The sequence below is a fragment of the Corvus brachyrhynchos genome, unplaced genomic scaffold (assembly GCF_000691975.1).
Source record: "Corvus brachyrhynchos isolate BGI_N302 unplaced genomic scaffold, ASM69197v1 scaffold45, whole genome shotgun sequence".
Classification (NCBI taxonomy): Eukaryota; Metazoa; Chordata; class Aves; order Passeriformes; family Corvidae; genus Corvus; species Corvus brachyrhynchos.
The window spans coordinates 1,892,893-1,909,754 of record NW_008238361.1 but is presented as its reverse complement, the minus strand read 5'-3'; the positions used below and the strand labels follow the sequence as shown (position 1 = coordinate 1,909,754).

The 16,862-nt window shown below is 44.3% G+C and overlaps 1 protein-coding gene across 2 annotated transcripts; it reads left to right on the top strand.

Moving 5' to 3' along the window:
- Window positions 1-8,830: 8,830 nt before the first annotated feature.
- LYPD6B (LY6/PLAUR domain containing 6B) lies at window positions 8,831-15,136 on the top strand. 2 transcript variants are annotated; one of them, XM_008634990.2, is made up of 6 exons: window positions 8,831-8,926; window positions 9,239-9,336; window positions 10,478-10,632; window positions 11,690-11,788; window positions 12,695-12,825; window positions 14,190-15,136. In XM_008634990.2, exons 3-6 carry the CDS (start codon window positions 10,518-10,520, stop codon window positions 14,352-14,354), a joined length of 510 nt encoding a protein of 169 aa, XP_008633212.1. In that variant the 5' UTR covers window positions 8,831-8,926; window positions 9,239-9,336; window positions 10,478-10,517; the 3' UTR covers window positions 14,355-15,136. The 2 variants fall into 2 exon arrangements, with proteins under 2 accessions (XP_008633212.1, XP_017591574.1); XM_017736085.1 differs by lacking the exon at window positions 8,831-8,926 and adding an exon at window positions 8,941-9,103.
- Window positions 15,137-16,862: the final 1,726 nt, after the last annotated feature.

Sequence of the window (16,862 nt, the reverse complement as noted above, 5' to 3'; positions counted from 1 at the left end):
ATGTTTTCTATTTATATTTTTCTTATATAATTTGATACTATGATATAATTTATATCATCTATAATAAAATAATTTTAAAATTACAAAATAATAGAATAATAATTTTAAAAAATAATTTGTCTCTAATTTGTCAAATTAAACCTGGCACTGTATAAAGTGAATAAATCTCCCCACCCAGAGGAATTCTTATTAGTAATTAATAAGACTTAATTAAGGATCTGGCAGTGTCTTTTGGGCAGATAAATTCTCAAAGAGACTTCATTTATTGCTCTTCTAATTGAGTGAAAAACCCTTTAAATTCAGATTAGAAATCCCTTGCTGTGGTTTGCTTTTATTATTTATTATTATTATTATTTGGTTCGCTTTTATTATTTATTATTATTATTATTATTTTATTTTTAAATTTTATTATTATTAATATTTATATATTCTTTTTTTATTGCCTTGGCTGAGAGGAATAAATTGCCAGAGTTTTGGAAGCTCTGAGAAATTCCAGGCAGGAATATCCAGGAGCTAAAGGTGAAGAAGAAATAAAGATGATTTAAGTGGGAGTAGCCTTAGGGGGCTTGGAAAATAGGATGGAAGAGCTGGGATGGGTCCGGAACAGGAAAATTGGATCACTTGAGTTATAAAACTCCCACATAAACTTCCCTGAAAAGTGGGAAAATTCAACTTCCTCAGTAGCATCCTGCTGGAGAGATAAGGAATTAAAATAGACCCAGCTGGGAGTGGGAACATGGGTCTGGAACTGGGAACGTGTGTCAGGGAACGGGAACGTGTGTCAGGGAATGGGAACGTGGGTCTGGAACTGGGAATGTGTGTGAGGGAATGGGAACGTGGGTCTGGAACTGGGAACATGTGTCAGGGAATGGGAACATGTGTCTGGGAATGTGTGTCAGGAAAAGGGAATATTTGTCCCAGAGCAACCCAGGGTGCTTTCCTTTAGGAGCAGGCCCGTGGATCCCAGCACAGCAGCAGCCCCTGGGAGGTTTGAGGAGGAGAGGAATTCCCGGGAATCACGAACAGCTCTCAGCATTAGATCTGTTCCTGCTGTAGATTTTTTCCTTCCAAGATTCTAAGTTGAGGATGACGCTTTGGTGAAAAACATCAGGAAAAAATGCCATGAAATGCTGTTTGTCCTGGAAAATGAAGAAAACCCCCAAAATTACGGATGGATTGTTTTCCTGAATCCTGGGAATGTTTCCTTGGCCTCTCTAATATTAAATACTCAACTTTTAGCAAATAAATCCAGTGGAAAATCACAGAGCCATGGAATGGCCTGAGGTGGAAGGGACCTTAAAATGTGATTTTCTTCCAGCTGCTGGAAGAAGTGATGTGATCCCAGTCCTAGAGCATGGATATTTATGGAGAGAAACTGTACAAAACCGATTTTTTTCTGAAATAATTTTAATTAAGTGGTATTATATTTATTTATTAATGATTAACACCAATTTGTGTCCATAATTCTGGAAGCTCTGAGCTTCTGCTCCCGAAACCTGAGCCGTAGAGGAAGAAAACTGTTGCTGTGCATGTGGCTGTAGCCACAGCCACCGATACGCAGCGCCACAAGTCCTGGTGGAAAGGCACGGATTTGTAACATCTCCGTAGTCGTGGCGAGTGCCCACAGGCCTTTGCAATCTTAATTTGATTACTTGATGTTGGTTAGTTCATGTTTCCCCTCCCCATTTTACGTATTGAGCACTGAATATGTAAATCCTCTGTTTGCTTATGTATGAGTTCTAGAACGTTCTCCCCGACTTGACACCCCGTTTGATCTGCCAAAATATGGGTAAGGATCTAGTATTGATATCCAAATAGATGGACAAAGACTCTCTAACAGTTTAGAGTTAGAAAGTGTATGCTTATTCCAGTGCCGGGCAACTGCGCGGGATAATTCCCTGATATGCAGCGCAAAGATACAAGCAAACACAGAGCTTATTTATCTACAGAAATTATGAATATCTGAAATACAAATGCATATTTATAACATTAACACCTCCCATTCTCTGCTTCGTATGGAAGTGAGCTTAAATGTCATTAAGCATGCGTAGTGTGTGCTCTGAATTGAGTCGGTGGTCTTTTATTTGGGGAGTGGTCCCAAATGGATAAAGTAAAACTTGTCCTCCTCATTTTAAACTTTTCGCCTTTCTGAATTTTAACAATACTAATCATTTTGGTGACCTCCCAATTTCCTCTTGCATGACTTTTGGATCAGTTCTCACATAGGGAGGAAATTGGTAATTGTCCTTGTTCCTTAGACCAACTTATCAATGTTTCTGTTTCCCATTCTAAGCACAGCTAAGCAAACATAGAAGTGACAGTCAATCAATTATTCAGTAATCAGTTACTCGCATCTTGAAAACTCATTTCAGGTCCAGCTCTTCTTAACTATTAACCTTTAATTAATTCTAGCCACGCCTAAACTCACTTCTATTTTAACTAAATTCAGCACAGCTAACTTTCTAACTGAATCTTTGGAGTTTCTTTTAAAATTCTGTGTTTCTCATTGGCTTCCTGTTGCGGACCCCTCCTACGTGTTAGTCCTGCTGGTTGCTCCGTTGTTGTTCCCACCCCCTCTGCTTTTCCTCATTGGCTGTTCCCCTCAGCTCCGCCCTATTTTTTCCCCGAGTGTAAAACCCCTGGACCTTCTCTTGATCTTGGTTCTTTGTCCCTGGATCCTTCACCTGCTCCCTGAATAAATCAAGCTTGTGGAACCCATACGAGGGACCCCCTCCTGCTTCTTAATCTCCACCAATGTGCCTGCCATCATGGCTTGGGGCTAACTCCTTAGGGAGAGGAGCTCGTCCCCTAGAGCTGTCAGATGCCAAGTTGTCTTTCAGCAAGACGCAGCTGGACCTCCGGGCTAACCCCTGGCTCAGCATCTGAAGTGGTGCCCGAACAGGGACCTTTGCTAGAAGGTGCCCTAAGAGGCACCTTGGCATTTTTACCGAGTGCCCGCTGTTTGGGTGGCTGCTTTCTCCTGCTGCAGCAGGCTGCGTTCTAGTCAGTGGTGCTCCAGGAGGGGGCTGGCAGTCTCTTGGTAGAGACTGGTCCAAGGCGGAGGACGCCGGTGGCAGATTTTATTTCCTGGGACACTCTGTGTGCGTTCAGAGATGTCTCATCAAGTGTGGTAAGTCAGATTCCCCGGGGGTGGGGAATTTAGACAAGCTAGGGGCTCCCTGGACATTATCTTTTGCATTTCTCGTTTGAAAATCTGAGCCTTAGAGGAGGAAAACAGCGCAGGATGTGGGGTTTGGAGTTGAACATATGATACAAAAATAAGATGTAAATGTCAGCAGAGCCTTCGTGGCCCTGGGAAAGGAGTTTTTCTTGTCCCTCCCTTTGGAATGAGGGCAGATCCCTCTCCCTGGGAGACTTGTGCCAACCCCAAAGGGAGGCAGGAAAAGCAGAGCCCTGCTCTCCGCTGCTTCCAGCCCTCGGGATTAGGGTGCTGGAATTAAATGGGAATTAGGGTGATGATTAGGGTGCCCCCTCACGCTCCTGGGCTTGGATGGGGCAGCACTGCCGTAATTTTTAAAGCATTTTACGCCCAGCCCTGGAGCCATTTTGTGTTCTGAGCTGCGTGAGGAATTCAGCCAGATTTTGTTAGAATTAAAGTTGGTTTTCCTTTTTTCATCCCCTTTTCATCCTCAACTTTTGCAGAGTTCTGGTGCCTCTGGACAGAGGAATTCCTTCCAAAGGAATCCTGCAGCACTCTAAAATAAACGTTTCTTGGATTTATTCTGTCAGATCTAGGAAGGTTTTCCTAAAAGCCACCACCAAAATCCCTCTCAGCATCAGCTCAGCTCCCCCTGAGCTGGCAAACACAGGAGCGAAAAGTGCAGACAGGGAAAAGTTCTCTTGGCTTGGGAAGGGGATTTTCCTCAGCTCTTCTCCGTTAGTGGCCGTGTCTCCAGGAGGAAAACATCCCTCTGGAATTTAGGAAGCCACATTTGAATGATCCGTGGCTGGATTTGAGATTCCAAAGAGAAAACTGGGGGGGAAATGCGCAATTCGGGCTCATCCAGTGCAAGACCCTTTGAGAATCTTCCTCAGCTCAGGCAGAGCAACAGGAATTCCTCAAACCACCGGATCAGTTTTCAGTGGATGAGAAATGTGGACAAGGGGGTTTTGTGCACAGAACATTTTCCCGAGGTGTGATCAGTGCCACTCTCATTAATTTTCTGTTCAAAACCGGTTCTGTCACGCTGCTGGTGATGCTCTGGAGGAGGTGTGCTGTGGATCCATAGGGAAGGAGCTTCCAAGGGTATTTCAATGGCAGTTGGAGAGTTATTCCTGTAGGAAATGTTGGATTGACTGGACAGCAGTCAGGATTTCCCTCTTCCCCTGCCTCCATCACATTTGTGATGCTGCTGAGTCCTTTTAATAAACAGAAACATCCTTTAAATCATCAAGACAGAACCTGGAGAAGTTATCTCCTTTTAAATACATATACATAGAACTATAGATATTTTCTGCTTTTAAAGTTACATTTTCAATCAGGACTTCAATTCAGCCACATTTATTCCTTAAAAAGTGGGAATTCCCAGGGCTTGAAATGACTTGAGGAGCTTCAGGACAAAAGTTCCTTCGCTGTGGGTTCAATATTTAGACCCCACAGGTCACAACTGAGCTTTAAATTCATTTATTCAGCAGCAGCTCCCTGGCTGAGGTGTGGGAGCACTGGGAAGTGCTGGTGTCCCTCTGGAAGCACTCGCAGCCTTTCCTGGTGCATTCCAGGAGGTGATGCTGTTCGGGATTCCAGGGATTTCCTTGGAGCCAGGAGCTGGTGTAAACATGAGGCAGAGATTGCATCAGACAAGGAGCAGTGGGAGAAATTTCACACCTTCAACCTTGCCAGGAGTGACTCTGCATGGGGCTTTTCTGCAATTCCAGTGCAATTCCTGCCCTAAACTGGTGGCAGAAGGACCTTTTGGTGGACCTGGAGTGTTCCAGTGATATCAGAGGCCTTTTCCAGCTTGAATATTCCACGGTTCTTGACTGTTTCCTTATTTTTGGGAAAGTGATGGTAAAAGAGTGGCTCTGGTGTTGTGGTGTTGTAGGAATCCCGTGGGTTTGGTGAAGAGTTCTGCTCCAGCAAGGGAAAGGACGTTTTGTTTGGACCCTGACAGCCAAATAAAACCAGACAAGTGTAATTTCCCTTTTCTCCCTCTCCTTTCAGCACAAAATGTGGGCTTGCATCGGCACAGACACATCCCAAACCCTTCGTGACTTGGGAAATCTGAATAAAACCAGAGGGAAAGGACAGGGAACTGATTTTTTTCATCCATTATTGTTCCTAAAAGCTGGACAAACCCCCCAAGGTCACTAGGTAACAACCACAAGTGAAGAAGGGGGAAGGGTGATGTCAGTGAACTCGCTGCAGACATCAGAATTGGGTTCAAAAAGCAGCTTTTCAGGTTTAGGAGCTCAGCTCTTGTCCCTTAAATCTGAATTGCAGCTGAACGTGAGGCTCGTGAGGAACGTTCTGTGTGATGCAGAACCTTTGGATTTCCCTGATCCAACGGGCCGCTTCAGGCTCCAGCAGATTTTGGCGGATTTAGGATTTGAAGTCGATCTGCCTGCCAGACACTCCCAGTAAATCTTTCCTGTGTGGGTCTTGATCTTAAAATTGAACATGAAAGGGAACGTAATATTCCTTGGACAAGTGGGAATCGTGTAGGTTCTTGTTGGTGTTGTCTGGAATGAGAAATGGAATTCCGTGGCATCTGTACCTGTGTGCACTGGGCAGTGTTAAAAATAGGATTTCACTTGGAAAGGCAGGCAGTAAAACCCAGGGATGTTTCTGAGGTTAAATGCCTGAAAACTTCCTTTTTCCATGTAATAATAATTAATGCATAGAAGTATACAGAATTTTCTTGATTTTTTTTGAGCAGTGTTGTTTCGTCCCACCTTTTTCCTGTTGAAGAATAGGTCTGGAGTGTGCAGGAATATCTGGAGTACTGCTGAATATGAGCAACGTGGCAGGATTAAAGAGATCTTTTATTGAATGTGGTCTGGAGCAAAACTTGGAGAAGAAAACCACTGAAAATCAGAATTTTCTCCCCTGTTGGGTACTCACTCATGTCACCCTCACTGGTTACTAATAGTCAGATCCACTGAGGTATTTAATGAAATATTCTCTAAATTTAATGTTGTTTTACCAAGTCTCAAGGAAAGAAAAAATGCTGCTGATCCCTGTAATCTCTTTTCTCCAGAGCCACGTTAAATCCCAATTTCCAGCCTTGAACAGGTGAGAGATTTAAATCAGTTGCAGGTGACGGATAAAAGCTGTTCCAAACTCAACTTTTGGCCATGCAGAACTTTGGCAAAGTGCAGTTCTTTGAGGAAATGGAAAACTGGCAAGAAGGGAATCAGAAATTCAATCTCATTAATGGATTTTTAGACAAAATAAATAATTTTCCACATGGGGAAAATCCGTCCATCCATCCACGATGGGGGATTCTGAATTTTAACATAAATGTCAGTTTGGGCTGTGAAAGGAATAATGCACTTTCCATTCCGTGTTTTCTCCTCGCATATCCTTCCCTCCAGTGGTACTTCCCAGGTTTATCGTGTTCATCAGGGATTATTTTCTTTCTGAAATCATGGCAGTTGTGTGTTTGGTGGAGTCCCAGACACCTCCAGTCTCCAGCCCTTTACCTCACACCTCCCGTGCCAACTTCATCCCCCGAGCTAAATGATGTTGTGCTTGACTTTTACAAGATCTCAGATAAAGAACTCTGTAATTTCTTATAATTAAAGCCAAATTTGGACTCTGCGTGCAGATAAAGGAAATGTGTGGTGTTTAAAGATCCAGTTTGATGCTGTCAGTGTCACTCCTTGGAGAGATGTCTGTCAGTGTCGTGTAAAATGCATTTTTCTGGGGTGTTCTGTGCTGATAATAACATGCTGGGAGGCAAAAAGTGAAAAAATAGAGGCTTAGCTCAGCAGGGAAGAAAAGGTAAAACTTCCATAACAAATAGCTTTAAATTTGCAGATCTGCAATAATTTTTGAGGGGTTTAATTTATCAAAATATTCACTTCTCCCCCCTTTTTATTTTTAATGTGTCTGCTCGTTTCCTAAAGAAAATTATGATTTTTTTTTTTTTTTTTTTTTTTTCTTTCTCCCTCCACTTCTTCATTCCCTGGCTTTGACAGGAATTAAATGGTCTCCAGAGGAAAACCTGAGAATGGGGGAGCTCTTTTTTTGCCCTTTTAGCAGAGTTGGATTTCCTCTGTGGCCTTTGGGATCTGACGTGGGGCTGTCAGGTGTTGGGTTGTAGCTTTTCAGCCCTGAACATAAAATACCTTTTCTGCCTGTGCTGGTGGAACTCCCGTGTCCTGAAGATTAACGAGCTCCACAGAAGTGTTTGCAATTATCTAATAGCACCTGAAAATTGCTCACTGAACGACAGCAGGAAGTTCCATTTGCATTCTGTATCTGCTGTTCGATCTTCTAATCCTCCACCGAGCCCGCCAGGAAAAACAATGTTGACAGACTTGAAGTTTATTAAAATCAGGAGTCCGGGATTGCTGCTTCCGACTTTTCCATCACGCCCTGCGAGATTCCGAGCTGCTGGAAGATATTAATTAGTTGAGCCATTGTGTTCCTGGTTGTTTGCTTGAAATGGGTTTTAGTCACAGGTTTTTTATAGCAGCAGCCCTTCCCTCTTGGATTGCCTTCCCTCCCCCAGGAAAGCTGCAGCTCCCTGTTTATAGAAATTAATCTTCTATGTTGTGACAGTTTCCCCCTTCATTAATGAGAGCTCCTAATTGGGTCTAATGAAACATTTACTCATTCTTCTAGATAGTATTATCTGCAAGCACACCAAAGATAAGGCACCGGGAGGAAAATAAGCTTTTGAAAGATTCGGGGTGAGCTGTGAAAGCCATTTTGGAGCCAATATTTTCTTATTTGATTTGAGGACGCCCTCGTGGTGCAGCTGTGTAACCAAGCCCATGGCAAACAACATCCATTATTTATTGGCCTGCTTGGCAAACAAGGACACCTTTGACTGCATCAAATTGGGAGGTCGATTTACCGAGCCTTCCCTCAGCCACAGAGTTGTTTTTTGTAGTTATATTCCCTAAAATTTTCCATTCGGCACGAGGGAAAGTGATAGGAATTTGGGGGAGGGGAGCAGGAGAGAGCCTGGATCTGCAGCAAACTGGCACAAGTGGAATTGTGCCTTTTATTTGCTGTCCAGGTGCTTCAGATCCAGTTACAACCCAGCCTCCCCATAAAGGCAGAGTTTCCTTAAGCTAGCAGCAGATACAGGACAAGGAGAGAAGTTTTGGAAATGTTGGAATGATTCAATTCCCTCCCTTCCTGCAAAGTCACATGGAAATAATTAAAAGCTGCTTGAAAGACACTGAAATGTTGTGAAATTCTTGATTGAAACTGGGTTGCTTGAGATATTCCAAGGGTATACATGACCCAGGCCAGGCTGGAGGGGCTTGGAGCAAGTGGAAGGGAGGTGGAACTGGATGAGCTTTAAAGTCCCTTCCAACCCAAACCCTGCCGGAATTCCCAGATAAACACAGTTATTTGCAAAGGATCCAGGAAGGAGGGTGATGACTTGAGGCACAAAAAAGACTCTTCTCATCTTGTTGCCATCACTCGAGCCAGTAGGGATTAAGGAGCCCTCTTGGAGTCAGGAAAACTGCATCCCTGATGGTGCAGGGACACAAGGACGAGGTAATTAGGACCAGGAATGCGCAGCTCTGGAAATTGCAGCCTACTTGGAATTCCAGGAGTCGCGTTAACCCCACACATTGGGGAGGACCTGTTTGTTCATCAGCCTCTAATTGGGAGGCTGAGGGTTTGGCTTTGCTCTCTCAGGTTCCCTCGCTGCTGATTTGTGCTTCTGTTTTGGGCATAACTCCTGTGGAAAGTTGGGATATCTCTGGAATATTCACTCAGGTGGTGCAGCCTGGTCCCTCCCAGGTCATTGCCTGAGTAATGGTTTTCCTGGAGGAAACTCATCTCAGGGATGGACTGAGCCTCATTCCTTCCCTTTTTGTCTTTTATTTGTCTTTTATGGCACTGGAATATCCCAGGAAGGAGGGGATTTCAATTTCTGCAGTGCCAGAGCACTCAGTAAGAGCCGTGTTGTGTACTTCAAGTGCTGCTTTGGCTATTTCGTTATGAAAACCTAATTTTTATTTTAATTGAATGCTAATTCATTTCTTCAAAACAGAATTCTGATGATCTTTTGCTGTTTATTCTCCACAGATCCTTCTGCTTAATCCTTCTGTAGATCCTGGGCTGCAGCCAGAAGAAATCTGGACCATCCTATGGAAAACACTGTTGGAAGTCCACAGGGAGCAGAGGTAAGCTGTGACTTTGGAATATCTCCTGAAATATGTCCATAAAGCCAGGATTTAATAAGCAGATCTTTAGCAGGAGGGTTAAATTCACAATAAAATTCACAACTCCTGAAATTCTGTTGTTTGCTTGGCTGGCAAAACCACCTCCACTGGAAAAGGAAAAATACAATCCCAAAACCCAGGGAAAAGAGGGAAATTCCTTGATTTCTCTGCTGTGGTGCTGAGCACCATTTTCAGCTTGGGCAGGGTGTGCCTGGAAATTTGGAAGGAATGCCTTTGGCTCTGGTTTGGCAGGAGCCTCCACTCCAGCTTGTTTGTCCTGCTGGGAATTTGCATGGGAGGAGCGAGGCTAATTGTGCTTTTTAATATCAGAGCCAGGCTCTGGGGTCACTGGAATTTGCCACAATTCCCTGTGTTTGTCTGGAGGTGTGGAAATCTAAATATCAAGCGGAGCAAAATGTTCAGCTCTTCTCTCTCTAAAGCCTTGGCACAGCACCCAGGGGGGCCTAAATAAATGTATTTTTGGGTATTTGCATCTCATCCTTCTGAACTTTCCACCCTGCCCTTCTCCAAAACCTCTGGGCCATCCCCAGGCATCTTCCTTAGCATTCCCTTGGGATGCACTTGAAAAAAGAAAGAAATTGAATTTACACTTCGAATTTTCGATGCTGTGTCCATGTAAAGTGCACTTAAAATTCAGATGATGAGGCTTGTCTGAAGTTAAATTTCTTTGTCTCAGGTGAGGGGTTGCTTGTTGGTGTTAAAATTGAGATTTCTCTGCATTTTGCTTCCTTGGTGCTGTTGATTCCAGGCTGTTTTGAGTCGGATCTGAAGGACCTCAATTTCCCTGTTGATTTTTAGGAGTCCTTTCAAGGAATTTTTAAGATTCCCATTGCTCAGGAGGACAAATGAATGAAAGAAAAAACGTGAACCTGAATTTTTGTGGAAGCCCAAGCCCTTTGTGAGGGATTCTGGCCAGCAGAAGGCACCACCAGCTCAGCTTTGTGCTGCTCAGCAGTGCCGGCTCGCCGGAATTCCCGGCTGGATTTCCAAGCTTCCAGCAGGGTTTCACAGGAAACCGATCGTCCTGCATGCTCAAATTTTCAGGATTCCCACTCAAAAATGTGTTCCCTTGCTTTTCCAGGCCTGAAGAGTCTGGATTTCCATGTGCAGTGACAGGCAGGATGGTGTTGTTCCGTCAGGCGCTGGCCGGAGCCGTTCTCCCGTTCCTCATCCTCTCGGGAAATTGGGTTTCAGCTGAGAACATCAACTTCTACAACGTGAGGCCTCCCCTAGACCGTAAGTAGGCATTTTTATGGAGTTCTAGCCTTTGCTAGAATTCTGTGTGGAATTCTAGCTTAAGTTTTTAATTATTTGCCACATCCTTCCAGTCCTTCGGGTTTCAGGTGTTTGTCTCCCATTTGCCTCCACAGAAACTTTAAAAGAAGTATTCCGCTTCTCACCCCACAGCCCTTCATCCCTAATATTTGACAAGTTGGCTGAATGGGAATAAATCACCTGCACGCTAAATTAAAGAGTGCATGAGGACTTGGACATTTTAAGGGCTTTTCTTAGCTTTTTTTCTGTCTCCCTGCAGAGGAAATTCTGCAGCGGCTTGCTCGTAAATAACCCAGAACAGGTGGTTTTGGTCTTTTATCTTGTTGGGGGTTTTGTAAGGGGGAGGAATAGGTGTTGCTGGATGCAATTAATTCAGTCTGAAGGTAATTAAAAACCTCGTGGGACCTGTGAAGCCACCTGGCTTGCTTGATGAAACTGTCTTGTCCACTAATGGCTTTTTTTTTTTTTTTTTTTTTTTGCCTCTTATCTGGCATCACCGGTGTTTCGTGCCTTCATTTGCATAATGTGCATCATTAAAACAGCCAGGATATAATAGCTGGGTATAATACGTGCCCCTAATGAACCCTGCACCTTCAAATAATTCCTTTCAATAATGGAAATGAGGTTTTCAAAGAGTCCTCTGCATCCCTTTGTTTAAAGGATCCAACTTCTCCTTCCGAGTGGGAGATCAGGCTCTGGAGCTGCTTTGGAAACGCAGCTTTTCCATCAAAGGAAAACAGGGATTTGTGTTTGCTGTGCAAAGCTCCATGAGGAGGAAGATAAACTCTTCCCTCTTTCCTGCTTTTCCCACCACTACTTCAATTTTGGATTTTGGGAAGGAAAACACGAGGATATATTTTAATTCAGGCCTAGGGGGAAAAAAAAGGTCTCTGCAAAACTTGTTTTATTTGTCTGCCAGTGAAAAGATGTAAATAGATGTAATTTATTTTTGTAAACATATGCAGGTGCAAGCATTATTTTGAATATTTTAATTTTTTTTTTCTCAATGCTTTCCAAGCCACTCCATTCCCAAACAGCTTCAAGTGCTTCACCTGTGACAACGCAGTGGACAACTACAACTGCAACAGATGGGCTGAGGATAGGTGGTGTCCTGAAAGTGAGTAAGGCTGAACTAAGGAGATCCTTTGTGATATTTAAACCTGGCTTCTCCCTGACTCACCCCCTTGTACAAGTCTGGCTGATTCATGGGATTCATGTGCCAGCACAGTGGTGCCCTGAGTTTTCTGGCTGAGTCAGATAATTTCTGCTGACGTGACAATTTTGACCATTCTGGACTGTAAAGCAGCAGTGAAAAATTCTTTCTCTCTGTCTCTCTCAATTTGATATCCTATATAACAATAAAATGTTAATATACAAACAGATTTCTGAACACTAGAGCAACATTAATTAGCCATATGTGTTTCTCTGTGTGTATTTATAATGATGTGCTTCCCAGGAGTTAATTTGAAAGATGTTCTTTAAAAAACCTGAAGAATTTAAAACTGAAATTAAAACTGTTAAAAACCTGAAGAATTTCTTGGATACCATCCCAAAATTCAGTGGTTCCTTGTGAGCAGCAGGACCTGCTTGACTGGGGATCACACCTGTGTGAGAGGAGGATAAAACCCAGAAAAGAATGGAAATGTTTCCTCATTTTTCTTCCCGGTGACATTCTCAGTAATGGTGGGAAAGGGGAAGAAGCAAAGCAGAGGAATGAGGAAACAAATGTGAAACCAAGCAGGAACGTGTTTTTGCAGGAATGTGCTGCCAAAAAGAACTGAAAATAAATGTGTAGATTATGGTGCTAATAAGTAATTTAAATAAAAGCAGCCTTTCTGGAGGCTTGAAGGGTCAGTTAAGACTTCACACTAATTAATTTCTTGCTCAATGCTCTTTTGATCAAGTTGCAAACGGTTTTGTGCAGCCGTTTTCGGGGAATATTTTCCTTGATTGTGTGTAGTTTTAAAACCCTGTTCCAAAGGCTTCATTTCTGGCAATAAACATCCTAAATTTTCTGCTGTAGGCACTCAGTACTGCCTGACAGTTCACCTCTTCACGGCCCATGGGGAGAGCACCTCGGTCACCAAGAAATGTGCCACTGGCGAGGAATGTCACCTGGTCGGGTGCCACCGCCATGGGGACAGCGGGCACACGGTAAGCGCTGCTCCTGCCCTACTCCTGCCCTACTCCTGCCCTACTCCTGGTGCAGGGGGAGCCCCTGGGGCCGGAGCTGTGCATTCCAGGACTCGTTTTTCCTGCCGAGCTCAGGAGGATGTGCCAAGAGCCGCTCCGCAGTGGGGAACAATCAAATTGCTGCAAGAGAAGCAGGACCAAGCCCTCCTTCCTCCTTCCCTGCTCCTGCTGGGTGGGACAGGATGACAATGACTCCCAGGAGAACTCCTGGGCTTTTTGGGGTGTTCCCAGGGCTTGGAGCTCGGGATTTGAGCTCTCAGGGAGGTTGTGCAAGACTCTGTTTGCCATGGGCTTAAGCGAGGCACAGCTGAGGTTTTGTTCCATGGGAAAAAGCCCAAACTGGTGTCTCCTCCCAGCCTGGGGATGATGGGGAAAAGTTTAATCTTAATAATCAAGCACGGCCCACCAGAGTGTTATTTTCTGCTGTTAAATTTTATCCACGACTTCCTTAATAGGAATATGTGAAGATTAGTTCTGTTATTTTTAATGTGAACCATTTCAGACACCAAAAACAAAGCAGGCAGCATCCATGTTAAATGTAAGAGCATCTCTGTGTTTTCTGCAGAAAATTCCAGTGATTCCAAGAGGTTTTGAGGGAGTAAAATGACTCTGCATCCTTCCTTCTGCTGCATTTCCATAGAATTACAAAATCCCAGCCTGGTTTGCGTTGGAAGGGACCTTAAAGCTCATCTAGTTCCAACCCCCAGCCATGGGCAGGGATTTTATCTTTAAAAAGTTGTTGTGCCTTTGGATTAGATAAGAATTGGCATTTTATTCATTTATTCTCTGGGCTTTTCTAGTAAAGTGGTCACGTAAAGAGAATTGGGTTTGTATTCTCTCCTGGCAGTCAGCTGTGTCAGTGTTTTGGTGGCCCTGGAGAGTGAAAAATAAAGTGGATTCAGCACGTGGAGCTGCACTGAGCACAAGACCTTGAGGGGAAAACTGAGTGGGAGCAAAGTTTTTAGAGTCAGGATTTTCCAGCTTGAAACAGCTGAGACCTGAAAGGTTCCAGTGGGTGCTTTTAATTTGTGCGTTGGAAGGGGAAGCTCTGTGACATCCCACCTCAGCTTGGGGACACCCCACGGGATGAGTTACTCTAGGAAAACTGCACTCCTGATTTGGAGATTGGATTCACAGATAGATTTGATTTTAGGGTGATTTTTAGCATCTCTGCTCCACCTGCTGCCCTGGGCCAGGCTGCTGCGGAGTCTGTTTAGCTCAACTTTGCACCATCCAATGCACGTTTTTCTGTTAAAGCCTCTCTGAATCAATCACCCCCAAATCAATCACCCCTGAATTAATTAATTCCCCCTTTTCCCCACCAGGAATGTGTTTCCTGCTGTGAAGGCATGATCTGCAACGTGGAGATCCCCACCAACGCCACCAACGCGGTGTTTGCTGTCCTGCAGGCCCGCAGGACGGCCGGGGGCAGCCGCGGGGTGCCCAGCGTGGCACTGCTGGTGGCAGTGGTGACAATGGCACTGTCCTGACACCCTCAGACAGAGCTGCTGGGACAGTCCCTGGGCCAGGAACCTCCAGGATCTCCAAGGAGAAGTCGCTGATGCTCCTTAACCACAGCGATGTTAAGGGCACGGTAGAAAGGCACATCCTGAACTCCTTGGATGTTTTAGTGCGAATCCTTCCCCACCAGGATTGAAAATAAACCCCAAACTGTGGATGGGGCAGTGGGGTGGACTCTCTAAGCTTTAATGCCCTGTTTTCTGCGGGAAATGCGCATTTGCTTGGCATGGTTTTGGTTTTTGGGACAGAACTGTGACAATCACGACCGAAAGGAGCTTTGGATGGGCCATGTGGCCAGGTGGAAACTGGATTGAAAGCTTTTATTTGCATAAAGGACACGGAGTTTCTTCTTTTATCAAGGTGTGTTTAAGCTTATCTTGATTTCATAAACACCTCTGGTTTTCATAGAGGACAAGGATGAGATTTCTTTTTTTCTGCTTGATCGGAGCTCTCATTTCTCCTGGCAATAAGACAAAATTCTATCTTTTCTTTCTGTAAAATGTCTCATCCTCCCATTTTAAAGTGGTGGGAAATGTAGAATTCCTACATTTGGAGCACCTAGAGCAGAATTCCTGATCCTCCAGCCCGAAGGGATTTTTTTCCTTGCAATTGAATCTCACCTCAGAATATCAGAAAAATATTGTTTTTGTGATATTGGGATATCACAACTTGGAAATCACAGCTATGGTCAAGCAGCTTCATGATCCTAAAAATTCCATGTGGGCACTTGGAATAAAAAAGGAGGGAATTCTGCTGTGTTCTCTCTTGATTTTGCACAGGTTTCTCCCAGGAGTGTTACTGTCCTGATGGATGTTTTTCAGGAAGGATGGATCACTAAAAGTGACTGAAAAAAGAGATTTGGAACTGTTCCCTGAAAAATTCGAGTAACAACCAATTTGGGTCCTTTTACATCAATATTGTCTTAATTATTTGCTATTTTATGCCACTCATTAGATTTTAGTTGTAAAACAGGTTTTGAAATATTTCCAGGCTTGCTGACATTCCAGAATTGCCTCCACAATATTCTTAGGATGTGAGAAGGTGTCTGAATTCTGTCTGTGGTTTCTGGATGGGCGATGGCCCAGCTACAAAACTTGGATGGGAAAGCTTTTTCCTTGCCAAGGGAGGATGGGTCTTGATGTCTGAGTTAAGGTTTCCCAAGCTCTGGATTCTCATGGCTGTGGCTGTGCCATCCAACAGGGCTGGAATTCTGCTCTGGAGCCAGGCTGGGAGAGCTGGGAATGTTCACCTGGAGAAGGGAAGGACACAGGGAGAGCTCAGAGCCCCTTGCAGGGCCTAAAGGGGCTCCAGGAGAGCTGGAGAGGGACTGGGGACAAGGCCTGGAGGGACAGGACACAGGGAATGGCTTCCCACTGCCAGAGGGCAGCGATGGGTGGGAGATTGGGAATTGGGAATTGCTGGCTGGGAGGGTGGGGAGGGGCTGGGCTGGAATTGCCAGAGCAGCTGTGGCTGCCCCTGGATCCCTGGCAGTGCCCAAGGCCAGGCTGGAGCAGCCTGGGATAGTGGGAGGTGTCCCTGGATGAACTGGGTGAGCTTTAAAGTCCTTCCCAACCCAAACCATTCCATGATTCTCTGATGATCCTATAATTAACATCATCCTCCTGCTCCTTGAAGGATTTTTCCTTATGAAAGGATTTTTTTCTAGTGGGAAAACCATTCCAGCTTTCTCTCTGCTCCATGGGGAATTCCTGGATCAGGTGGAAGTTGTTTCCCACCTTTTGGGCCATCGGATTTTTCCTGCTTCTGCCTCTAAGCACAAATCTCTCTCAAATCCAATTTCTGGGAATAATTATTGCTATCTCAACGAGGCCTCCAAGTGCCTCATGGTCTTACAGGAGTTCCTGGCAATAATTTACAATAATCTGAGTGCTGAGGGTTTTTATGTTGGAAATGCCATTCCAGAGCTTTTGGGAATGGTAAGGAGACCCTAAAAAACTGATGGGCAGAGGGAATTGGCTGCACCAACCAAAAAAAAGGACATTTTAGGAGGGAAAATCCCTGGGATTTTGCCTTGGTTGAGTGATTTTTCCACCCCCTCCCTGGAAAGTGAAGAAATCTTAAAATGAAGATTTTAAACCTCAGAAAACATCTCTGCTTTTGGGAAAGAATTGTTTGGGATAAACCCCAAGAAACCAATAGAAGATCCAAGGGTGCAGCTTGGCCGTGGGGAAGGATTTGATGTTGGATTTCATTTTTTAAAAGAAGAGAATTCCCAGAGTGGAGAATATTCGGGATGAGTTGTAATCACCTGGATGCATCAATACCTTCGTTACTGCAAGGTTTGGGATTGTTTTTAATGGGGAATTGAATATGCAAATGCTGTTAATGCAATGCACAAACAGGCACTTGGTAGAAGAAATAGGGAATTTAAGAGGGAATATCCATTTTTCCCTTTTGCTTCGTCTTTTTTTATGGAAAACCCTGCTTGGATTTGATGTTCAATGCTGGTTTTGTAG